Below are 26,149 nucleotides of genomic sequence, written 5' to 3'. Positions count from 1 at the left end.
ACAACCTCCTGTCCCTGGTGTCCATAGCTTGAGCGTCTCAGCAGATCACGGCTCGGCAGATGTTGAGACTTTGGGGCAAATGGCCTCCACAGTTCATGTAACCCCCATGGCACGTCTACACATGAGATCGGCTCAATGTACCCTAGCTTCCTAGTGGTATCAAGCTGCAGGGGATCTAGAATATGTGATCCAACTGTCCACCGACATTTGGAATTCTCTTCTTTGGTGTATGATCCGATCCAATTTGATAATGGGACGACCATTTCAAATTCCTCAACCTCAAAAAGTGTTGACGGATGCATCCATCCAGGGGTGGGGAGCTCATGTAGATGGGCTTCACACACGAGGAGCCTGGTCCTTTCAGGGAAAGGGTCTTCAGATCAATCTCCTGGAATTGCGAGCGATCTGGAACTCTCTAAAGCTTTCAGAGATCGCGTGTCCAACCAAATCATTTTGATTCAGACAGACAATCAGGTTGCCATGTATTACACCAACAAACAGGGGGGCACCAGATCTTGCCCTCTGTGTCAGGAAGCCGTCCAGATGTGGCTTTGGGCACGCTGTCAGGGCATGTTTCTCCAAGCCACTTATCTAGCAGACATAAACAACAGTCTGACTGACAGGCTGAGCAGGGTAATGCAACCTCACGAGTGGTCACTGAACATGGGCGTAGCCCGCAAGATCTTCCGAGTGTGGGGCATCCCCTGGGTGGATCTTTTTGCTACTCAGATCAATCACAAGGTCCCTCAGTTCTGTCAGACTTCAGGCCCACTACAGACTAACGTCAGATGCCTTTCACCTACTTTGGGGAGCAGGCCTTCTGTATGCTTATCCTCCCATACCTCTAGTAGGGAAGGCTTTGCTGAAACTCGAGCAAGTCCGGGGAACCATGATTCTGATTGCTCCCTTCTGGCCATGCCAGATTTGGTTCCCTCTTCTGGAGTTGTCCTCCGAGGAATCGTGGAGACTGGAGTCTTTTCTAACCCTCATCACCCAGAGCGAGGGGTTGCTTCTACATCCCAACCTCCAGTCTCTGGCTCTCATGGCCTGGATGTTGAGAGCTTAGAATTCGCCTCCTTAGGTCTTTCAGAGGGTGTCTCCCGGGTCTTGCCTGCTTCCAGGAAAGATTCCACAAAGAGGTGTTACTCTTTCAAATGGAAGAGGTTTGCTGTCTTGGTGTGACAGCAAGGCCCTAGACTACTACTACTACTACAAATCATTTCTATAGCGCTACCAGTCGTACACAGTGCTTCATAATTGAACATGAAGAAAAGACAGTCCCTGCTCAAAAGAGCTTGCAATCTAAATCAGGACAGACAGGACAAATAAGGGACAGGGGTAGGACAGACAGAACACATAGGGAAAAGGGACTATTGAAGAGAGGAAGACAAGATAAGGTTACGAGCAGGTGACAAGTTAGGAATTAAAGCAGCATCAAACAGGTAGGCCTTTAGCTCAGATTTGAAGGCGGCGAGGGATGGAGCTTGACGTAATGGCTCAGGAAGTCTATTCCAGGCATAAGGTGCAGTGACATAAAAGGTACGGAGTCTGGAGTTAGCGATAGAGGAGAAGGGTGCAATTAGGAGAGATTTGCCTAGTGAACGGAGTTCCTGGGAAGGAGGGTAGGGAGAGATGAGGTTGGAGAGGTAGTGAGGGGCAGCAGAGTGAATGCACTTATAGGTTAATAAGAGGAGCTTGAACTGTATACGGAAACGGATAGGGAGCCAGTGAAGTGAGTTCAGAAGAGGGCTGATATGGGCATAGCGACTTTGGCGAAATAGTAATCGTGCAGCAGAATTTTGAACAGATTGAAGAGAGAGATGGCTGAGTGGAAGACCTGTGAGAAGCAAGTTGCAGTAGTCCAAGTGAGAAGTGATGAGAGTTACAAGACCCTCTTTCTTGTCCCACACAGACCCTGCTTGAATACCTTCTACACTTGTCAGAGTCTGGTCTCAAGACCAACTCCGTAAGGGTTCACCTCCGTGTAATTAATGCTTATCATCGCCTTGTAGAGGGTAAGCCTATCTCTGGACAGCCTTTAGTTGTTCGCTTCATGAGAGGTTTGCTTTTGTCAAATCCCCCGGTCATACCTCCACCAGTGTCATGGGATCTCAATGTCGTTCTCACCCAGCTGATGAAAGCTCCTTTTGAGCCTCTGAATTCCTGCCATCTGAAGTACTTGACCTGGAAGGTCATTTTCTTGGTGGCTGTTACTTCAGCTTGTAGGGTCAGTGAGCTTCAAGCCCTAGTAGTGGATGCACCTTATACTAAGTTTCATCATAACAGAGTAGTCCTCCGCACGCACCCCAAGTTCCTGCTGAAGGTGGTGTCGGAGTTCCATCTGAACCAGTCAATTGTCTTGCCAACATTTTTTCCCCGTCCTCATGCCCACCCTGGCGAAAGCAGTTTGCACACCTTGGACTGTAAGAGAGCATTGTCCTTTTACGTGGAGCGGACAAGGCCCTTCAGAAGTCCGCCCAGTTGTTTTTTTTTCGGTCCCAACAGGAGGGTAGTCGCCATCGGAAAAAGTACAATCTCCAGTTGGCTAGCAGATTGCATTTCCTTCACTTATGCCCAAGCTGGGCTGACTCTGGAGGACCTTGTCAGGGCTAATAATGTTAGAGTAATGGCTGCGTTGGTAGCTCACTTAGCCTCCATTGAAGAGATTTGCAAGGCTGCGACGTGGTCATCAGTCCACACATTCACATCTGACTACTGCCTACAGCAGTCGGTTTGGGCAGTCAGTGCTGCAGAGTCTGTTTAGGGTTTAGAATCCAACTCCACTCTCCTAGGCCCATTTTTGTTCTGTTCCAGGCTGCTCTTTCAGCTAGCTGTATATAGATTCAGGCTAATCTACGTTATGTCCTCACCGTTGCAAGGCCCAATTCACCAATGTTCATTGTTTTGAGTGAGCCTGGATGCTAGGAATACCCCACATGTGAGAACAAGCAGCCTGCTTGCCCTCGGAGAAAGCGAAGATACTTACCTGTAGCATTCTCCGAGGACAGCTGGCTGATTGTTCTCACAAACCCACCCACCTCCCCTTTGAAGTTCTTATTTGTCTATTTGTGTGCTTTTTGATTTAACTAAAGGGTCACGCTTGCGCAACGGGCGGAAAGTCGTCTACGCATGCACTGTGCGCACTGCACGCGCGCCAGAAGACTCTGGCAAAACTGTACTTTGTTTTGCTTGCAAAATTTGCCTTTTTTTGGACTGACGCGGACGTCGACCCACATGTGAGAACAATCAGCCTGCTGCCCTTGGAGAATACCTGCTACAGGTAAGTATCTTCGCTTTTTTGTATGGCATTTGGAATCACTTCAGCATTGAATGAGTGAGGTGAACAACTTATGAGATAAGTTCCTGTTTTTTTTTATTGTGGACTTTATAATTGCAACAAAAAATATATGAACATTCTGCTGTGGTACGATGATAGAAAATAGTGACCCGTTAAAGTTAATCTTTATTTGATTTGGTCACACTGTAATTTCTGAGCACCAAAACACTTTTTTTTTTTTTAAATGGTATGCTGTATGAATAAAGTAAGTATATTAAAATGGACTTGGAGAAAGTCCTCCTGATTTCTAGGATAATCAGTATAAAATATATTGTACTGTTTTGGGATCTTGCTGGTTACTTGTAACCTGGATTGGCCACTGTTGGAAACAGGATGCTCAGCTAGATTGTCCTTTGGTCTGTCCCAGTATGGCAATACTTATAGAGAAGATATTTAATGAACCCTGAGTTGTATGTGATATATTAAATGTGTGGCATTTCTTGTATATGAATATGCTCCAAGGTATGGGAAGGCTCAAACTCTAAAGATTCATAAAGTGTTTCAAAATTCTATTTCAAGGCTAGAAAAGAAATTCTTAAAATTCATATGCGAGATTGGAATCCCAAGCCTGCAGATATCTTTGTGGAAGAACTGGCAGAAAAATGTGTAGGTAAGAAACCTTATTTTATTTACAGGTGTTCAAATTGCTCTTCTTGTTTCTTGCCTGTTGTGTATGCTGTATAGGAAGAAGAATGTTTAGAGGAAGGATCAGAGCACTAACACCAATTTTTAGTCCGTGCTCTCTGCATACTACTTGAGCCCTGCCCTCTCTTCTCCTTGTTCTCAGTCTGTTCATAGATGTGTGGAATGGGAGAGGGTGCTAGAATGGGCACAGCAGTAGGCCTGTGACTTTTTGTTCTGGGATTCAGTTGCCAACTTGGAAGATGGGGAGGGGGAGCACCCTCTGCAAAAAATCCAGAACTACCCTCTATGGGTATCGCACAGAAAAAAAGCAGGTGACCAAAAAAAGAAGGTTCTACACCAAGGGTGCTACCAAATTCTTTATTTCTGATTTTCAATAGACTCGACACAAATCGTGTTTTGGCCAAAAAAGGCCTGCATTAGTAGTCTGAAGATCTTTATCCTCCTCCGCTTACTGCCACTTTTCCAATGACCTAATGGCTTTAAGCAGTTAATCCAGTCTGTTTACAGGCATCTTTGTTTCTAGGGATAATCATATACATGTTTGAATTCTGTTACCGTTTTCATCTCCACCACCTCCCGTGGAATGCCCTCCCGCGGGAGGTGGTGGAGATAAAAACGGTAACCGAATTCAAACATGCGTGGGATGAACATAAAGGAATCCTGTTCAGAAGGAATGTATCCTTGGGAGCTTAGCTGAGTTTAGGTGGCAGAGCCGGTGGTGGGAGGCGGGGATAGTGCTGGGCAGACTTATACGGTCTGTGCCAGAGCCGGTGGAGGGAGGCGGGGCTGGTTGGGAGGCGGGGATAGTGCTGGGCAGACTTATACGGTCTGTGCCAGAGCTGGTGGTGGGAGGCGGGGATAGTGCTGGCCAGACTTATACGGTCTGTGCCCTGAAGAGGACAGGTACAAATAAAAAGTAGCACATATGAATTTATATCTTGTTGGGCTGACTGGATGGACCGTGCAGGTCTTTTTTCTGCCGTCATCTACTATGTTACTATGTATTGGTTATCTGTATGCCAATGCATAGATGTTTTAAGACAGTTTAAGGAACAAATTTAAATGTACTTTATCCTTTCAATTCTGCTAGGATATTGTGGTGCTGATATTAAGTTTGTGTGCACTGAAGCTGCTTTGTCTGCCTTGCGCCGACGTTATCCTCAGATATACACCAGTAGCCAAAAACTACAGTTGGATGTTTCTTCCATTAACATCACAGCAAAGGACTTTGTACTGGCTATGCAAAACATAGTTCCAGCTTCTCAAAGAGCAGTAGTTTCACCTGGGCAAGCATTATCTTCTGTTATCAAGCCACTGCTGCAAAATACTCTTAACAGGATATTGGGTGCCTTACAGAGAATATTTCCACATGCTGAACAAAGCATAAAAAGAGGAGGAAAATCAGGTAAGGATTGTTCTCTTTCCCCCCCCCCCCCCCCCCCCCATTAACCAAATAAATTTTTTTTTTTTTTTTTTTTTTAAATTGTAGCACAGTGGTCTCCTACCTTTTTCATGTAAAGGACCGGAAAATGGACAGAGCTCTGGGGACCATCAAAAGATTTTAGGCTTACACATGTAATTTTAAATACTAATTTTGATTCTACAAGGATATATTTTTAAATAACTCACTTTATTTTGGCTTATTAACAGTTGCAAAACTCGGAGTAACACAATTAAGAGATCATTAGTGAGATACTGCTGTACATGTGCAGTCACTTACTCTCCTGTATAAAAAATAATGAATATTTTAAGGTGCAGACTTCTGTTACCCAATGTTACTAACTTGGGGTCCACATCTGGAATCGTACTATGCAACCTCATGAGTGGTTGCTGAATATGGACATAGCCCGTAAGATTTCCTGAGTGTGGGGCACCCCCTATGTGGATCTCTTTGCCACTCAAATCGATCACAAGGTCCCTCAGTTCTGTTCCAAGCTTCAGGCCCACTGCAGACTAGCGTCAGATGCCTTTCTCCTACATTGGGGAAAAGGCCTTCTGTATGTGTATCTTCCCATACCTCTGGTGGGGAAGACTTTGCTGAAACTCAAGCAAGACCATGGAGCCATGATTCTGATTTCACCCTACTGGCCGCATCAGATTTGGTTCTTTTTTTCTTCTGGAATTGTCCTCCGAAGAACCATGGAGATTGGAGTGTTTCCCAACTCTCATCACCCAGAATGAGGGGTCGCTTCTACATCCCAACCTCCAATCTCTGACTCTCACGGCCTGGATGTTGAGAGCTTAGAATTCGCTTCCTTAGGTCTTTCAGAGGGTGTCTCCCAAGTCTTGCTTGCTTCCAGGAAAGATTCCACTAAAGTGTTCTTTTAAATGGAGGAGGTTTTGTTGTGTGTTGTGACAGCAAGGCCATTGATCCTCTTTTTCTTGTCCAATATAGACCCTGCTTGAATACTTTCTACACTTATCAGAGTCTGGTCTCAAGACCAACTCTGTACAGGTTCACCTTCGTGCAATTAGTGCTTATTAGCGTGTAGAAGGTAAGCCTATCTCTGGACAGCCTTTAGTTGTTAGCTTCATAAGAGGTTTGCTTTTATCAAAGCCCCCGGTCAAACCTCTACCAGTGTGATGGGATCTCAACGTCTTTCTCACCCAGCTGATGAAAGCTCCTTTCGAGCCACTGAATTCCTGCCATCTGAAGTACTTGACCTGGAAGGTCATTTTCTTGGTGGCTTTTACTTCTAGTCATAGGGTCAGTGAGCTTCATGCCCTAGTGGTGAATACACCTTATACAAAATTTCATCATAATAGAGTAGTCCTCCACATGCACCCTAAGTTCCTGCCAAAGGTAGTGTCAGCATTCCATCTGAACCAGTCAGTTGTCTTGCCAACATTTTTTCCCGTCCTCATGTCCACCCTGACAAAAGCAGCTTGCACACTTTGGACTGGAAGAGAGCGTTGGCCTTTTACATGGAGCGGACAAAGCCCTTCAGACAGTCCGCCCAGTTTCTTTTGATCCCACGAGGAGGGTAGTCGCCATCGGAAAACGCACAATCTCCAGTTGGCTGGCAGATTGCATTTCCTTCACTTATCCCCAAGCTGTGCTGACTCTGGAGGGCCATGTCAGAGCTATGGCTGCATCAGTGGCTCACTTAATCAGCCTCCGTTGAAGATATTTGCAAAGCTGCAATGTAGACTTCAGTCCATCACACTACTGCCTTGAGCAGGATACCCAACACGACAGTCGGTTTGGGCAGTTGGTACTGCAGAATCTGTTTGGGGTTTAGAATCCAACTTCACCCACCCACCCACCTCCCATGGCTCTTTTTGTTCTGTTCCAGGCTGCACTCAGCTAGTTGTATATAGTTTCAGGTTAATATATGTTATGTTATGTCCTTGTCGTTGCGAGGTCCAATTGACCCACATTTGTGTTTTTGGGTGAGCCTGGATGCTAGGGATACCCCAACTGTGAGATTAATACAGCCTGCTTGTCCTCGAAGAAAGCGAAGATACCTGTAGCGGGTATTCTCTGAGCACAGCAGGCTGATTATTCTCACAAACCCGCCCACCTCCCTTTAGAGTTGTCTCCTCTATCTCTCTTTTTACTCTTCACTGAACTGATGAGTGCAGCATCGCAGTGGGCAGGAAGGCAGTCGGACGCACGGTGCACTCAGAAGGCTCTGTCAAACTTTTTGCTATGTGAAATGCCGGTTCCTGGGCCAGCATGGATTGCTGACCCAACTGTGAGAATAATCAGCCTCCTGTCCTCGGAGAATACCTGCTACTGGTAAGTATCTTTGCTTTCTGGCTCAATTAGAGTCATGGGATCGGAGGTAGTGTATTGTTGTGGATTAAAAACTGGTTGAAAGATAGGAAACAGAGTAGGGATAAATGGTTACTATTCGCAATGGAGAAGAGTAGTTAGTGGGGTCCCTCCGGGATCTGTGCTGGGACCGTTGCTTTTTAACATTTTCATAAATGACCTGGAGGTGGGGGTAACTAGCGAGGTTATCAGATTTGCTGCTGACACAAAGTTGTTTCAGGTCGTCAAATCGCGGGAAGATTGTGAAAAGTTGCAAGACGACATTGCGAGACTAGGAGACTGGGCGTTTAAATGGCAGATGATGTTCAATGTGAGCAAGTGCAAAGTGATGCATGTGGGAAAGAGGAATCCAAACTATAGCTACGTCATGCAAGGTTCAGCGTTAGGAGTCACGGAACAAGATAGGGACCTGGGAGGCATCATTAATGATACGTTGAAATCTTCTGCTCAGTGTGCTGCTGCGGCTAAGAAAGCAAATAGAATGTTAGGTATTATTAGGAAAGGGATGGAAAACAAAAATGAGGATATTATAATACCACTGTATCGCTCCATGGTGCGATCGCACCTAGAGTATTGTGTTCAATTCTGGTCGCCGCACCTCAAAAAAGATATAGTGGAATTAGAAAGGGTGCAGAGAAGGGCGACAAAGATGATTAAGGGGATGGGACAACTTTCCTGTGAGGAAAGGCTAAAACTGCTGGGGCTCTTCAGCTTGGAGAAAAGGCAGCTGAGGGGTGATATGATAGAGGTATATAAAATAATGAGTGGAGTGGAAAAGATTAATATGGAGCGTCTGTTTATGCTTTCCAAAAATACTAGGACGGGGGCATGCGATGAAGCTGGGGTTTAGTAAGTTTAAAACAAATAAGAGAAATTTTTTCTTTACTCAGCGCGTAATTCTACTCTGGAATTCGTTGCCGGAGAATATGGTTAAGGCAGTTAGCTTAGCAGAGTTTAAGAAAGGTTTGGACTGCTTCCTGAAGGAAAAGGCCATAGAATGTTGTTAAATGGACGTAGGGAAAAATCCACTATTCCTGGGACAAGCAGTACAAAATGCTTTGCTCCGTGGATCTTGTCGGGTGATTGTGACCTGGATTGGCCACTGGGTGCTGGGCTAGATGAACCTTTGGTCTGTCCCAGTGTGGCGATGCTTATGTCTTGTCTTTTTTGTGCATGCAAGCACCAAGAACTTGCTTATCTTCAGCTGCTTGGTTCTATGGTGATGATGGTGTAGATAGTACTTGACAAACACAGAAGAACAAAAGTCCTCCGTGTAGGAAAACTAAAGCAAATGAACACAGCGGAAGTGACACACAAGATGATGCAAACACAAAATGTCCAATGGGCTTAGAGTTCACATCAGATGCTTTATTGAAAGTATAATGGACTCGACACAAAATCGTGTTTCGGCCACAAAGGCCAGCCTGCCTCAGGTGTCCCTAAACAATACAGAAAAACATATATAAAAACCGTATATTAAAAAAAAAGTGTATAAAAAATTGCATAATACCAAAAAATACAAAAGAAATAAACTGACAGTTATCAAGATTCATATATGTGTATAGAACAAGTAGAGACATCCATGGTATGTGTGTATATGTATGTGTGTATATGTGTATAATATAAAACAATGTATCTAAAAGAGATCACCGTATAAGACATGAATATTGAGTTTAAAATATAAATCGTCACATAAGACATTTCCATAAATGTAGGCTCTTGTCACCATAATGTTTTATATTTTTATTGTTTTGCTTTATTGCTAGATGTTTTAATATGCTATTTTATATTTGATTTATATTTTAAACTCAATATTCGTCTTTTGTGGTGATCTCTTTTAGATACATGATTTTGTTTTGAGTCCGTTATACTTTGAATAAAGCATCTGATGTGAACTCTCTGAGTCCTTTGGACGTTTTGTAGATAGTACTTGGTCAAGATCACACATGAGACTGCTCCAATAGTTGGGAGGCGAGGATAGTGGAGGGCAGACTTATACGGTCTGTGCCAGAGCCGGAGATGGGAGGCGAGACTGGTGGTTGGGAGGTGGGAAATACTGCTGGGCAGACTTGTATGGTCTGTGCCCTGAAAAAGGTAGGTACAAATCAAGGTAAGGTATACACATATGAGTTTATCTTGTTGGGCAGACTGGATGAACCATGCAGGTCTTTTTCTGCCGTCATCTACTATGTTACTATGTTACATTGCTTTTGAGATGGTCCTCTCACTCTTAGGAGTCCGGAGTTTGTTTTCCAGTTTTGAATTTTCTCAGGATACGGTTAGTTTGGGTTATTCCATTTCTATTGAGAGGTGTCTCTGGAATTCCTGGACTGGATAGTTTTATTGACTTCATGGTTGGGAATCCCATTGCCAATGAAGTCTGCTCAGTGGCATTGGTCAGCTCAAGAAGATTTGTGACCTATTGTTTGGAGGTAATGGCAGTTTGGTTTGCCTTACTGTGCTTTCTGCCTCTTGGAAGAACAGTTTGTCATGTCCAGTGCCACAGCAGTAACATCAGGGGAACGGAGAGTACACTGGTGTCCTTGGCGATAGATGAGCTTTATGCTTTGGCAGATCATCGTGACAATCTTGGTTGAGCATATTACAGGAGTGGCCAATGCTCAAGCAGGCTTTCTCAGCAGACATCAGTTGTACCCATGAGAATGAGAATTTGGACCAGCAGCTTCTCACTTGGTAGTGGAATGGTGGTAACTCCTGTTTTCAGTCTCATGGCAATGCAATGGAATGTGAAGTGTCAACTCTTCAGTTGCAGAAAGAAGCTAAGGGGGTTCAGGCTGAATGTTCTAGTGCAGCCCTGAACACATAGTGATCCTCCCCACCCAGTAGGTTGAGTAACTCCAAATTTTCATTTGGTGTAGCTATCTGACATCGGTTTCTATGGGTCCTTGCCAGAGGATATGAAGGGGCTACCTTCCCTTTCTTTCCTTCCTCTGCACACATTGGATTGCAAGCCTTCTACTTGAAGCAGACTAAATCCCTTAGGCCATCCAACTTTGATTCTTTTTATCCCAATAAGCTAGAGGTTGTGATTGCCAAATGTACTCCTTCCAGTTGACTAGCAGACTGCATTTCCTTCACTCTTGAAGGCCATGTCATTATTCATAATATATCCACTCACTTAAGATTGGCCTCCATGGAGGAAATATGCAAGAATGTAACGTGGACTTCTGTGCGTACATATACATCACACTATTTTCTAGAAAGACTCACAGAACAGTTGGTTCAGCACTCTGCTGCAGAATCTCTTTGGAGATTAGAATCCAACTCCAGCCTCCTAAGCCCATTTTCTTCATTTCCAGGCTGCCTTCCAAAAGAAAAGACAAAAAATATGAAAAGGGCTAATTGCCACAAAAATATGTTGGTGTCTGTTTTAGTGCTTTGCGTGTTGGCTTATCGTCCCCTTCTTTTTTTTTTTCCTGTTCAAAAATACAGCCTTTATCTAGGGATTCCTGTGTGGTAGCAAGTGTTCTCTGTGGACAGCAGGAGACAAGCCTCACATACCCAGCCATTCCTCAAAAAGCTATATTCTACTCAGTTTTTAATACGACTGAGGTCCTGTGAATAGGCAGGAAGTGACATGCATGTATGATGAGGCTTCTCCAAAGCTTACTGAATTATTTGAAGCTGGAATGGCTTTCCCCTGCTTCATGAGTGATGTCATCCATACAGAAAGGACTTGTATCCTGTCCACAGAGAAAACCTGCCTCAGATAACTTAAACTTACTAGAGACCTGGATTGGCTACTCTTAAGCAAGATGCTGGGCTCAGTGCACTTTTGATCATATCCAGCTTGTAACATCCTGTTTAGATTTTGCTTACACCTTTTTCAATTGTAGCTCAAGGTACAATTCAGGTATGGTAGATATTTCCAATTCTCTGGAGAACTCGCAATCTAACGGAGGGTTATGTGACTAGCCCAAGGTCGCAAGGCGCTGCAGTGCGAGACTTCTCTGGCTCTCAACTCCCCAGCTCTGCTCCACTCTTATTCTCGTAAAAGATTTACTTTCAGAGGCTGCAACAGAAATATACTATTGTAGTATCTGGAGATAGCTTTTGGGGATGTGACAAGCAATAACTTGTGGGTCTTTAGATTAAGGTAGTGAGTATCAACCCAGTCCTTGAAATACACCCAGCCAGTCAGGATTTCAGGATAGCCATAATATACATGAAGCAGGATTATATACACTACCTCCAATCTTATTCATATTGATTCAATTATAGATAGGAAAAAAATGAAATGAGGTATTTCGAAATGCTGACATTCCCTTGTTTTGTTTTTAATAGGTCACATTTTTGAGAGTGATTTGTACAGTGATGATGGACCATCTATATTTGAAAATGGAATGAGTCAGAGCACAATAAATAAGCAAAAAGAAAATGCACCTTTCCTTCATTTTAACAGGCAAGTTTGTGTATCTGAAACAAATTGATATTTTGCAAACTAATGTTAGCCTATTTGGAACTGATTTCAGGTTGAGAATGAAAGCCTCTGAGGACAAGCAGGATACAGGCTAATCTTATGTTCTTAAGACATCCTCACTGTATAGGTGACATCTGACAGAGCCTGCCACGGAACCTCTTCTCCAGGACCTATTAAAAACTTTTGAGTCAATTCAGTCACACATTTGCCCTATTTCCTGCCTGCTGCTGTTGTGTGAGACCATGCTAGTCTGTTTCTCACAGAGCTGCTAAGACAGGTTCCTTGAGTGTTCTCGGCACTGTTGATTTTTGATTAATAGTTTTCATGCCAAAAATTGTGTAATTTTCTGTCACTGTCATGCAGTACACTTCTGGATAGCTCTCATAGGTTTTCAAGTATTTTCAAGTTCCTTTATTTTTGCTCAGCGTAGGCCTCTTCAAGTGTTAAGCTCCCTTTGATTTCACTGTGGCTATTTTTCTGGATAACATGGGAGGCTGGGAATCCAAATGGAAGATGACATTTAACGTGAGCAAGTGCAAAGTGTTGCATGTAGGAAAGAAGAACCTAAACTATATCTACAAAATGCAAGGTTCCACATTAGGAGTCGTTGACCCAGAAAAGGGTCTAGTTGTCATGGATAATACATTGAAACCCTTTGCTCAGTTTGCAGCGACAGCTAAGAAAACAAATAGAATATTAGGAATTATAGGAAAGGAATGGAGAGCAAAACTGAGAAGAATTTGTATCACTCCATGGTGCAACCACACCTTGAATTGTGTTCAGTTTTGGTCACTATATCTCAAAAATGATATAGCCGAATTAGAAAAGGTACAGAGAAGGGTGATGAAAATGATAAAGGATTTAGGACAATTTTCCTATGAGGAAAGGCTAAAAATGTTAAGGCTCTTCAGCTTGGAGAAGAGATGGCTGAGGGAAAATGATAGAGGTCTATAAAATACTGAGTGGAGTGAAATGGGTTGACATGAATCACTTGTTTACTCTTGGCAAATATGCAAGGACTCGGGGCAAGTAATGAAGCTACTAAGTAGTAAATTTAAAGCATCCGAGAATATTTTTTTCACTCAATGTGTGATTAAACTTTGGAATTCATTGCCAAAGAATGTGTTAAAGCAGGTAACTTTGCAGGGTTTTAAAAAAAGGATTAGACAAGTTGCTAAAGGAAAAGTCCATAAATCGCCATTAAGATGGACTTGGGAAAACCTGCTTATTTCTGGGTTAAGCAGCATAAAATCTGTTTTCCTTTTCATCTGTACCAGACCAGTTCAGACCAATGAGTTATGTCTATCCACCAGTGGAAGGAGACAGAGAAAAAATGGTTACCGGCAGAGACGGTTGGGAGGCGGGGCTAGTGCTGGGCAGACTTATACGGTCTGTGCCAGGGTTAGTGGTTGGGAGGTGGGGATAGTGCTGGGTAGACTTATACGGTCTGTGCCGGGGCTGGTGGTTGGGAGGCGGGGATAGTGCTGGGCGGACTTATACGGTCTGTGCCCTGAAAAAGACAGGTACAAATCAAGGTAAGGTATACACAAAAAACTAGCACATAATAAGTTTATCTTGTTGGGCAGACTGGATGGACCGTGCAGGTCTTTTTCTGCAGTCATCTACTATGTTACTATGTTTGTCATTCACCCCCTTAAGGGTATCAAGCAGCCCGGAATGTTCAGTAGTTACCAGTTGAAGGACAGCCATTGCGCTCTGAGCCTCTTTGAGTTTTTCTTCCAGTTTGTGACGGTTCTGTATGCCCACTTCTGGTGCTTATTGGGGAGGTGTGTGAGTGCCTACATGCCATACCCTAGAATCTCTGCTCTAGTCTCGGCAAGTATGTTTTAGACCATTGGTTTCTCTTTTCACTAAGGTCTGCTTTCTGTTGCTGCTATGGAAGAAATGTTGCTACCATTTGTCTCCATGTTCCCTTTTGCCCTCCTCTCAGTTCTCTCTTTGGTGATGCTATGGTTTAATCATTATGCAATGGGCAGTAAATCTGCTTCATAGAGTGACTTTTTAAATTTCTCAGCCTATACTCTCCTGTTTTTACCCAACCTGATTTTTGGCAGCATTTGTTCTGTTTATCTCAGTAACGGTCTCCCTTCCTGCACACTTCTGCCTCACTCTTGAGCTCTCTTCAGGCACATTGTCTTTTAGATTAATCAGTCTGGGTTTAATGGTCTCATTTGTGGAGTGCTGTTGCTGCTCCTGTTTCCTGAACAGGCAATTAAAAAAAAAAAAAACAACCAAGTCCTGGGGTACCCTATGTAGCAGGGCACTTTCTACTTTCAGGTTTTGGTGAGTTGTGTCTGAACTCCATTTGGGGTTGTAGAGTTCCCATTTCTCTGGGTCATTTCCTTTTCTCTGGAAATGTTCCTTGTTTAGCCTCCAACTATTTCTCTATTATGAGCAGACATGGTCTCTTGGCTTTCACCCTTGCAGCATTTTGATGTTCTTTGCTGTGTTTGTCCCTCACTCCTATTCACAGGACAGAAGGTGATTCAGCCTGTTGTTGATCTTGGGCAGGCTGTTTTCTTTGGTGGGTGGCACATTCCTTGGGTCAGGTCAGCTATATACAACTTCTTTCCCTGGCTAATTACATTTGCTCTTCTGGGGAGTGGACATGGCAGTTGTTTTACACTTGAAAAGAAAATAGCCATTTTATCGCTTTTCAGTGTGTCAGGATCTTATGTTTTGTATCCAGGCACAGTTTTGGTTCCCCAGCAGTTTAAAAAAAATGAGATTGCCACAACACAGCTGCGAGGAATGTTCAGAATATGTGGCAGAATTAGATGATGGCATTAGCCATATAAGCTGTTGCTGTGGAAGTATATAGAAAGCTAGCACTTTTGGCTGCGCTGGGCCATCAGCTTTTATATTTTGCAATGTTAACTTCCTTATGCTGTGCTGGAGAAGCAGCATTTCTTTTTCTTTTGTACTGTGCAGTGGCACTAACTTTGGTCCTAGTGGACACCACCATACTTCCACAGCAACAGCTTATATGGCTAATGCCATCATCTAATTCTGCCACATAGTCTGAACATTCCTCACAGCTGTGTTGTGGCAATCTCATTCTTTTTCACAGAGGTGGCATTTTCCTTATTGGTAGCCCCCCCTGTTCTATGTAGTGGCAGCAGCCTCCTTCGCGGCATGGTGGCAACATCTTTCAGGGCTGTGGGCTTGCCACCAACCTCCTATGCTGCATAGTGGTGACAGTGACCTAGGCTGGTGGATCTTGTACTGCCTGGTGATGGTGACTCCTGTCCTGCATATAGGCAACATTCCCATGTTGCTATGTGGTGGTGGTAGCTTTTCCATAGTAGTGCGCTAGTAATGTTCCTATGGGCAGTGTAGTGGTGGCAACATCTCTTTTAGCTGTGTGGCTGTAGCCATCAGTACAGCTTAGCGGTGGCAACATCTAGTAAGTAGTGGTGACAGCAGCTTTCTGGTTGCTCAGGGGAAGCAGCGGCTCGGGCTAGCCTTTCCATGTAGGGATATATGTATAATAGTAGCATTAACCTTTGTGGTGGAGTAGTAGTGCTTGCCACATCATAGACAGTTGCTTCGGCATATGGTACTAGTTCCTTCTCAGTTCCACAGTACTACTAGTGATATAGGATTTACACCCTCCTCATTTTTTCTTAGTTCAGGTTGACTGCTATGGTCCTCATCTCCACAAGCCACCTATGTGGCTAGCATACCGCTTATTCTGGGTAGCATTCTTGCGTAGATTTAAGGATGACATCTGCTGGTGTTTCTGTTGTCTGTCTGCGGTGCTACCATTACCTTCCATGGCTACCGTGTTGCAAGTATTTTGCGGTTGCCTACTACTACTAATCATTTCTATATCGCTACTAGATTCATTCAGCTCTGTACACATTATATGCAGGTACTTTCTCTGTCCCTAGTGGGCTCACAATCTAAGTATTCTGTACCTGGAGCAGTGGTGGTGTTGAGTGACTTGCCCGGATCACAGGGAGCTGTAGTGGGAATCGAACCCAGTTCTTCAGGATCTCAGTCCACTGCTCTGACTTTTAGGCACTCCTCCACTTCTTTACACAACGTATGCTTTAGCTGGGATGCTTACTTGCTTGCATCTCCATGGGACACCTATATGTCTTCATACCAATGTACGTGGCATTTGGAGAACAGTGGTCCATTTTAACACCGAGGCCTCTGTCGCTAGAGCCTCCAATTTAGAAAGATTTAATTTAAATCCCGAGTAATCCCCATATTCCCAGAACATATTCAGCAACCCCTCAAAAGAATTCTGAGGGTTAGTGAGATGTACCAACAGATCATCCGCAAAAGCTGCTATTTTAAAAGTATGCTTTCCGTCCCCACCTCTTTCACTGCTGGGGTGGAAAGAACATCCCTAATAAAGGGGTTCAGAGTCAAAACAAACAGTAGCGGAGACAAGGTACAGCTCTGTCAGAGTCCCCTGAGTATCGACCATTAACCCATATTCTACTAGCATGAGGGTCTCAGTAAAGAGTTTGGACTGCCTCTAGGAACCACCTCGCAAAACCATAATGGTGTAACGTGGCAAAGATAGTCCCATTTACTTATCTCATTTGTAGCCGACAGTTTCCCAACAGTGTCAGGCTCAATGTGGCTTGCAGCGCACCACAGAGGCAGACGCCAATGCAGTAAAATGAAGCCACCACAAAGAAGATGTTCTCGCTGTGGAAACTAAAACGAATAAAATCTTTTTTTCCCTAGAGAGGTCTTCCGAAACCTCATACAGTCCGTCGTTCTATGCCATCTGGATTATTGTAACGGAGTTTACGCTGGTTGTAAAGAGCAACTAATTAAGAAACTGCAGTCTGTGTCAGTATGTCTGAGCTGCCCCCTTCCTTCCTAAGTCCCACCACCCTTCTATATCCCGCTTGAGTAGAGATGAGCTGGGCTAAAATTGCCCCCCTTTACCATGCTTAATAGAGGTGGTGCTTATAATAGATTAGTGACTTTTTGGCCCTTTTGGTGCAGCGATTTGTTCAAAGTAGCCTGCAGAGTCAATAGATAGCAGTGGCTAGAGCCGCGTGTTGTTGACGAGTGGCCCTGACCTGTCGTTCAAGGCGAATTATGTCCTGATCCTTTGTTTTCTTTTTGAGAGAAGAGTAACTAATTAGCTTCATGTTCAGCATTATTGAGTTTGTACTTATGCCAACAGTCTGAGAGACATTCTATAAATCTAGTATCCCCATAGAGATTTAAAGGAAATTTCCACACCATTGGCCCCTTCTCAGCACTGACCTCTACCCAGTCCACCCATATCATTGCGTGGTCTTGAAATTTTGCACTGGTCTGGTCTATCTCTGCCCCCCCCCCCCCCCCCCCCGAATAGATGGCATAAAGGAGGAAGACTGTAGAATATAGTCAATGTGAGAGTGCATTCCGTGCGCCTGGGTCAAATGTGTATAATGTCCTTGGGATGCAGTACTATATATCTAAAAGATCTAAAGCATGACACAGTGGTGGGAGACCTTTGTTGATATTGAAACATTCAGAGCTAACAGAGGCTGACATATCAACGGAGGGGTCCCATACCTTATTAAAATCCCCACCCAAAAGAATGGGAATATTACTAAACCACAACAAAGGGTTTCTGAATCTCTGATAAAATTGAGCACTGTCTTGGTTTGGAGCATAACTAATTCCATCCTGACTAGTATGAGTTTACAAAGAACAAATTGCCCCTCTGTATCCTCCTGTACCTGTTGGATTTGGGTCACCTTCCCCATCTGCAACAAAATTGCTACTGAAGGTCCATCAAGCCCAGTTTCAGTGTGTGAAGGGTATGATCTTTACACAAGAAAAGCGTTGATATACTGGGAGGTCCATCAAGCCCATTTTCCTGTTTCCAACAATGGCCAATCCAGGTCACAAGTACCTGGCAAGATCCCAGAACATTAAAACAGGTTTTATGCTGCTTATCCTAGAAATAAGCAGTGGATCTTCCCAAGTCCATCTTAATGGCTTTTGGACTTTTCCTTTAGGATATTATGAAGACCTTTTCTAAACCCTGCTAAGCTAATTATTTTTACCACATTCTCTGGCAACAAATTCCAGAGTTTAATTAACACATTGAATAACAAAGTGTTTTCTCCAGTTTGTTTTAAATTTACTACTACTTAGCTTAATTGCTTGCCCCCTAGTCCTAGTATTTTTGGAAAATCTAAACCAGTGATTCATGTGTACCTGTTCTACTCCGCTCAGTATTTTATAGTAGCTGCTGTAAAAGCTGTAACCCCTTTAGCCTTTCCTCATAGGGAAGTCGTCCCATCCCCTTTATCATTTTGGTTGCCCTTCTCAGTACCTTTTGTAATTCTGCTATATCTTTTTTTTAGATTTGGTGTCCAGAATTGCACACAGTATTTGAGGAGCAGTCACACCATAGAGTGATACAAAGGCATTATAATGTTCTCATTTTCCATTCCTTTCCTAATAATACCTAACTTACTATTTGCTTTCTTAATGCTGTACACTGAGTAGAGGGTTTCAACATATCAACGATGACAACCAGATCCTTTTCCTGGGTGGTGACTCCTAATGTGGAACCTTGCATCGTGTAGCTATAGTTGGGTTTCCTCTTTCCCACGTGTGTCACTTTGTACTTGCTCACATTAAACGCCATCTGCCAATTGGATTCCCAGTCTCCCACTATCATAAGGTCCTCTCGAAAGTTTTCACAATAATTTTGATTTAACAACTTTGAATAACTGTGTCATTAACAAATTTAATTACTTCACTAGTTATTCCCATCTCCAGTTCGTTCATAAATGTTAAAAAGCAGTGATCCCAGCACAGTCTCCTGGGGAACCCCACTATCTACCCTTCTCCATTGAGCATACTGACCATTTAACCCTATTCTGTTTTCTATCTTTTAACTAGTTTTTAATCTGTAGTAGACGTTGCCTCATATCTCATGACTCTCTAATTTCCTCTGGAGTCTTTCATGAGGTATTTGTCAAATGCCTTTTGAAAATCCAGATATACAGGGCTCCCCTTTATCCACGTTTGTTCGCCCCTTCTAAGAAACGTAGTAGATTGGTGAGGAAAGATTTCCTTTGACTAAAGGATGATGGTTTTGTCTGATTAATCTATGCTTGTGTATCTGCTCTGTAGTTTTGTTCTTTATAATAGCCTCTTCCATTTTGCCCGACACTGATGCCAAGCTCACTGGTTTATAATTTCTTGTATCACCTCTGAAACTCTTTTAAAAAATTGGTGTTGTGGCCACCCTCCAATCTTGCGGTACCATGCTTGATTTTGAAGATAAATTATATATTGCTAACAATAGTTCTGCAAGTTCAATTTTCAATTCTATCAATACTCTGGGATGTATACCATCAGGTCCAGGCAATTTGCTACTCTTCAATTTGTCAAACTTTCCCATTATATTTTCCTGTTTTATAAAGATTTGTTTGTTTCTGACTCATCAGCACTGAATACCATTTCTGGCACTGGTCTCTCTCCCACATCTTCCTCGATGAAAACCGAAGCAAAGAATCAATTTAGTCTCTCTGGCCTTGTCTTCCCTGAGTGCCCCTTTTAACCTCTCAGTCAACTAGCATTCCGACTGATTCTTTTATGGCTTCTTGCTTGTTTTTGCTTCCAGTGCAATCTAATTTTCAAAGGCACTTTGCATTTCACTTGCCATTCCTTTATGCTGTTTCCTATTTTCAATCTGATCCTTTTTACTGTTTTCTTAAGGATTTTCTTGTAGGATTTTTGAGTTTACATTACTACATCGCTTTCAGAGGAACTTCTTGAGCATTGTCCACAAAGGTCATCCCTATCATATTGTGTGGTGACAATGCTGTATTTTGTTAGATATATATTGTAATGGTGGCAATCTTTTATTTACAAACTACATCTACATTTGTTTATTTTTATTGATGTGCAGTAATGTAACTTTGGACAACTCCATTGTGCTGCTTTTGCAGCAAGAGGGTTACAGGATAAAATATTCCATATCAGTAAGCTATTTAAATAATTTAATTAAATTGACAGTTTGTTTTTGTTTGCTTTCAGACATGCTTATTACCAGCCAATATCTTATAGACCAAGACTCTTGTTAACTGGTGAACATGGGATGGGTCAAGGTACACACTTGGCACCAGCTGTTCTCCATTCTTTGGAAAAGTTATCAGTGTATACATTAGACCTTGCGGTTCTGTTTGGAGTCAGTGCAACATCACCAGAGGAAACATGTGCACAGGTATTTTTGCTAGGACTAATGTGTTAGATCTTTGCAGAAATGTTCTCTCGTCTAGGACAAGCAGAATATAAAGTTCTCATAGATGGCCTAACAGAACCCGCATGGGTAGGAGCCTTGCTAGCTAAAAAATGTCCTGGAAGCCTTTAAAAAGGTCCTCCCGTGGAAATGTGCATATTGCTCAGGTGAGTTGGGATCAGTAGGTGAGGCTAAATCCTCCTTTCACCTTCACATTAGCAGTCTTTGAGGAGTAGCTTAACAGGAAAATCATTAAGAAGCTTGCTTTAATCTTATCTGACACAGTACCATAGCTTCTGTCTCAATGCAAAGATTCTGTAACTAATCAGAGAGCTAACTGATGACATTCCATTTAAGTTAGACTGAGGAGGAAACTAGGACAGAAACATTGGACATACTCATTCTCTGAGGACAAGCAGGTTGTATTATCCTCCCAAGTGAGCCAACGTCCGCGTCGGCTCGGGAACCAGCATTTGCCATGGCAAATAGAAAAAAACTTTGCCAGAGCCTTCTGGCGTTCGCGCATGAGTGCGTAATTCAGTTTTCTTTTTTCCACGACGAGGTGCAGCAGATTTTTTTTTCTGTGCTCCTTGTGCACGGGGAAAGAGCCTTCTCTTTTGCTAACTCGACTTTGTCGCATGTTGTTGGTTTTTTCATTTATGAAATTTTCTTAAAACATATCCTTTTTCTTAAATTTCCTTTTTGTCCCCTGGTTTGTTTCCTTTCTTTTTCGACGCGGCTGGTTTTAGGCCGCGTGGTCAGGATTCTACCCTTTTTTGTGCCCTTTTTACTTAGGCACATTCAAGTCCTTTGATTTCACTGGTGCCATTTTTCCTTCCATGTCATCGAAGACACCCAGCATCTTCAAACGCTGTACTCTGTGCAACCGGACCATCTCAGATACAGATACCCATTCTTGATGTATTCAGTGCCTTGAGCCCGACCATAGCCCAGCTCATTGTGCCCTGTGTCTTCATATGAAGAAAAGGACCTAACTAGCTCAAGAAGCCCAACGCAAGAAACTTTTGGGTGCTCGGTCCGATCCTTCGACGTTAGTATCGGTACAGAGGTTGGTGGCATTGGCATTGAGGGATGCATCGATGTCAGGAGCAGAGGTACACATGGCTGCTGAGGGGCCAAGACACACTGGGAGCAGTGAGGCATCAAGTTGATCTCCACCTATCTCAAGGCCTCCTGCTGTGCAGGCTCCTCGGGACCGACCATCGTCGGACCTGACCCCGATGCAACGTGAGGATTCCACATCGTCTTCGGCACCGAGGAGCCTTGGTGACGGGCATCGAGCGAAGGCTAAGAAGCACCGTAACCATTCTCCCTGAACAGACGGTGCCGGGAGCTCCGGGGCGTCAAAATATTTGGCACTCAAGAAGGGTTGGTGCCGGGAGGACCGCTCCCCCTCCATTCAGGAAGTGCCAATGCATCGGCCTCTTAATAGTCCAGTTCCTGCTCCTGAGTCTCAGCCGATTCTGCCACAGACTGCTCCACCAGTTCCACAGCCTTCTCCAATAGAGTCTCTCAGCGAGTGCATCTGAGCCCTAGTTCCACAGCTTCTGGGAAGGACTGCTGCATCAGTCTGCTTCGGCGTCGGGGGGGTGCTTGCACCATCTGTTCCGTCTGCTGCAGCTGAGTCTGGCCCTTCACCTGCGGTGAGGTCCTCGTTCTCGGTGCCGCTTGTGGCTCCGGTGTCGGCTGCCACTCAGGTCGAGTCCTTATCGACATCGGTGGAGGAAGCTTCACTGCAGTCCATGCGGGAGTTGGCTTCTCGACATCGCCATCAAGGATGTTGATCATCGACGTAGAGGCAGGCTCAGTCTCGGAGCTCCCTTAGAAAAATGCTTTCCGGTACTGAGGAGGAGCACTCGTGGGAGTCAGAGGAAGATCCCAGGTACTTTTCCTCCGATTACTCTTTTGGGATTCCCTCTGAACCTTCCCCTCCACCTGAAAGGAGACTGTCTCCTCCTGAGAGCCTCTTTTTCATCATTTGTGCGGGAAATGGTTGAGGCCATTCCATTCCCTATGAAAATGGAGGATCAGCCTAGGGCTAAGATACTCAAGGTCCTGGACTACACCTCTCCACCTAAGGAAGCAGTGATGGCTCCGTTGCATAAGGTACTCCGGGAAGTCCTTATGCAAAACTGGTCTTACCCTCTGCTCTCATGATCCCTAGAATGATTCCCAGTTTCGGATCTACGGTGAACCTGGATTGATGAGGTCTCAGTTACCCCACAACTCCATGGTGGTGGACTACACTCTCAAGAGAGCCAAGAGTACGAGGAACTATGTCTTGGCGCCCCCAGGCAGAGAAGCTAGGACCTTGGATTATTTTGGGAAGAAGACATATATCAGGCCGCTAAGCTCGCTGCCCATATCCAATCTTACCAGCTCTTCACGAGCGTTCACTTGCAGAACTCGGTGAGGCTGCTGTCTACCTTGGTTGATGCCCTCCCTCCGGAGCAGGCCAAGCCTTCTTGACAGGTGGTCAGGCAGCAGAAGGGTTCGTAAATTCCTGGCCAGGGGCCTTACGACACTTTTGATGTGGCATCCAGAATCTCTGCTCAAGGAATAGTGATGCGCAGACTGCCATGGCTTTGTGTATCTGACCTAGACCATTCGGTCCAGCAGAGGATGGCAGATGTACCTGGCGGGGGGGGGGGATAACCTTTTCGGAGAGAAGGTGGAATATCTGGTCGACCAGATCAAAAAGCACAATGATGCTATGACTTCTGTCACCCACTGGATGCTGCCTTCTACAGCCTTCTCAACCAGGAGGTTTTTTGGGTGACGCGGAGTACTCCCTATGCTAGGCGTATTTATACTCTGGCATGCCAACAGCCTATTTAGGCTCAGCCCCAGCACGCTCATTCCCGTCAACAGCCTGCGCCTAAGACCCCTGCTGCTCCACAGCAAAAGCAAGGGACGGGCTTTTGACTGGCCCCAGCAAAGCATAGCCACAGTAAGTGTGTCCGTACTGGATGACTTGCCGGTTGGAGGGAGGTTTAATGGGGGTTTTTTTCACCAAAGGTTGCCTCTCGTAACCTCAGACCGGTGGGATCGTCAAATAGTCGGTTAGGGTACACACTCAATCTGGAATCCAGACCTCCAAATTGCCCACCGAGAGCTCATTCTTACAGTTCCCAGCACAGGCAGGTACTTGCGGAGGAACTCTCCGCCCTTCTAAAGGCCCATGCAGTCGAACCCGTTCCACCAGGGGAAGAAGGGCTGGGATTCTATTCCAGGTACTTCCTTGTGCAAAAGAAAACGAGGGATGTGTCCCATTCTGGACCTAAGGGCCCTGAACAAGTTCCTAGTCTGAGAAAAGTTCAGGATGGTTTCCCTGGGCACACTTCTTCCCGTGATTCAGGAAAAATATTGGCTATGCTCTCTGGACCTAAAGGATGCTTACACACATATCTCGATACTTCCAGCTCACAGGTGATATCTTCAATTTCGGCTGGGAACACAGCACTTTCAGTACCGTGTACTGCCCTTTGCTCTGCGCCCAGAGTGTTTACAAAGTGCCTAGCAGTAATCGCAGCGTTGCTCCGCAGACTGGGAGTGCATGTGTTCCCTTATCTCAACGATTGGCTGGTAAAGAGCACCTCGGAGGACCGCGCTCTGGAGTCCATGCAGATGACTATTCAGGTACTAGAGCTACTAAATTACATCAAGTCCCCATCTCACTCCTGTTCAAAAATTGGAGTTCATTGGAGTACTACTAGACACGAAGACTGCTCGGGCTTATCTCCCCGAGACACGGGCAGACAACCTTCTGTCCCTGATGTCCGCAGTTTGAGCGTCTCAGCATATCACAGCTTGGCAGATGTTGAGAATCTTGGGGCACATGGCACGTCTACATATGAGATCAGCTCAATAGACCCTAGCTTCCCAGTGGTATCAAGCTGCAGAGAATCTGAAGGGATGTTATCCGACTGTCCACAGACTTTCGAAACTCTCTTCAGTGGTGGACAATCCGGCCCAATTTGACTGTGTAACGATCATACCAAATTCCTCAGCCACAAAAAGTGTTGACGACGGATACATCCCTCCTGGGATGGGGATCTCGTGTAAATGTTTTTCACACTCGGGGAGCCTGGTCCTTCCAGGAAACAGGTCTTCAGATCAACCTCCTGGAGCTACGCGTGATCTGGAATGCTCTGAAGGCTTTCAGAAATCGGCTGTCCAACCAAATTATCTTGATTCAAACAGATAATCGGGTTGCGATGTACTACACCAACAAGCAGGGGGGCACCGGATCTCACCCTCTGTGTCAGGAAGTCGTCCAGATGTAGCTTTGGGCACGCCGTCAGGACATGTTTCTCCAAGCCACTTATCTGCAGGTGTAAACAACAGTCTGGCCGACAGGCTGAGCAGGATAATGCAACCTCATGAGTGGTCGCTGAATATGGGCTTCGCTCGCAAGATCTTCCGAGCATGGGGCACCCCCTTGGTGGATGATCTCAGTGGATCTTTTTGCCACTCAAATCAATCACAAGGTCCCTCAGTTCTGTTCCAGGCTTCAGACCCACTACAGACTAGCATCAGATGCCTTTCTCCTACATTGGGGAACAGGCCTTCTGTATGCGTATCCTCCCATACCTCTAGTAGGGAAGACTTTGCTGAAACTCAAGCAAGACCGTGGAACAATGATCCTGATTGCACCCTATTGGCCGCATCAGATTTGGTTCCTCCTTCTTCTGGAGTTGTCCTCCGAAGAACTGTGGAGATTAGAGTGTTTTCCAACCCTTATCACTCAGAACGAGGGGTCGCTTCTACATCCCAACCTTCAGCCTCTTGCTCTCACGGCCTGGATGTTGAGAACTTAGAATTAGTCTCCTTGGGTCTTTCAGAGGGTGTCTCTTGAGTCTTGCTTCCAGGAAAAATTCCACGAAGGTGTTACTCTTTCAAATGGAGGAGGTTGGTGTGTCAGCAGGACCCTAGATCAGTGATGGCAGAGACAGAGTGCCCAAACAGCAACCCAAAATCGAATTATTTATCACAAAGTGCCGGTACTCATTATGGGCGGGGTCACCACATATGACTCCACCCCTATGATAGCCACACCCCTTACACCAGCCATGGCGCATATAAACAGACGACATTGAAAATATTATACTAGTATAGGAGAAAAAAATAACATGATTTTCTTCCATTATAAATCATTTCTGTAAGCTGTTACAGCTCCAGTATACCTAGTGCAAAATAAGACAGCAGATGTAAATTCTCAAATTCGACATATTCCAAACACTAAAATGAATGATTTTTCCTACCTTTGTTGTCTGGTGATTTTGTTTTTCTATCCATATTGGTTCTAGTTGCTGATTCTGCTGCTCTCTATCTGTTCTCTTAACTCCATTTCCAGGGCTTCCTTTCCATTTATATCTTTACTTTCCTCCTTTCTTCTTCTTTTCTTGCCCTCCATCCATGTCCAGCTACCATCCTCTCCCTTCCAGCCACAAATGTCCAGCAACCCTCCTCTCCCCCCTGCCCTCCCTCCCTCCCACCCAGCACGCAGCAGCAGCCCTCCCTCCGACCCAGCAGCACACAGACAGCACCAGGCCGCCCTCCCTCCAACCCAACAAGCATCAGGCTGCCTGCCCGTCCTCCCTCCCTCCCAGCACCAGGAACCCCCCCCCCCCCCTCCTCCTGAAATTTAAAAAGCGTACCGTCCTCGGAGTCGGGGTTAAG

General features: G+C 44.7%; 1 protein-coding gene across 3 annotated transcripts in view; it reads left to right on the top strand.

Annotated features, from left to right (window-relative positions):
- The window catches only part of ATAD2 (ATPase family AAA domain containing 2), a 393,801-nt gene that overhangs the window by 274,198 nt on the left and 93,454 nt on the right, over positions 1-26,149 (top strand). For all 3 annotated transcript variants that reach the window (XM_030218745.1, XM_030218753.1, XM_030218736.1), the window contains exons 15-18: positions 3,857-3,947; positions 5,073-5,387; positions 12,066-12,183; positions 20,245-20,431. In XM_030218745.1, the coding sequence (XP_030074605.1) occupies positions 3,857-3,947; positions 5,073-5,387; positions 12,066-12,183; positions 20,245-20,431 (711 nt within the window). The remainder of the gene's footprint in view (positions 1-3,856; positions 3,948-5,072; positions 5,388-12,065; positions 12,184-20,244; positions 20,432-26,149) is intronic.

Source organism: Microcaecilia unicolor, chromosome 1, assembly GCF_901765095.1.
Source record: "Microcaecilia unicolor chromosome 1, aMicUni1.1, whole genome shotgun sequence".
NCBI classification, from domain to species: domain Eukaryota; kingdom Metazoa; phylum Chordata; class Amphibia; order Gymnophiona; family Siphonopidae; genus Microcaecilia; species Microcaecilia unicolor.
Note: the sequence above shows the minus strand (reverse complement) of the source record. Positions and strands in the feature narration are given on the sequence as shown.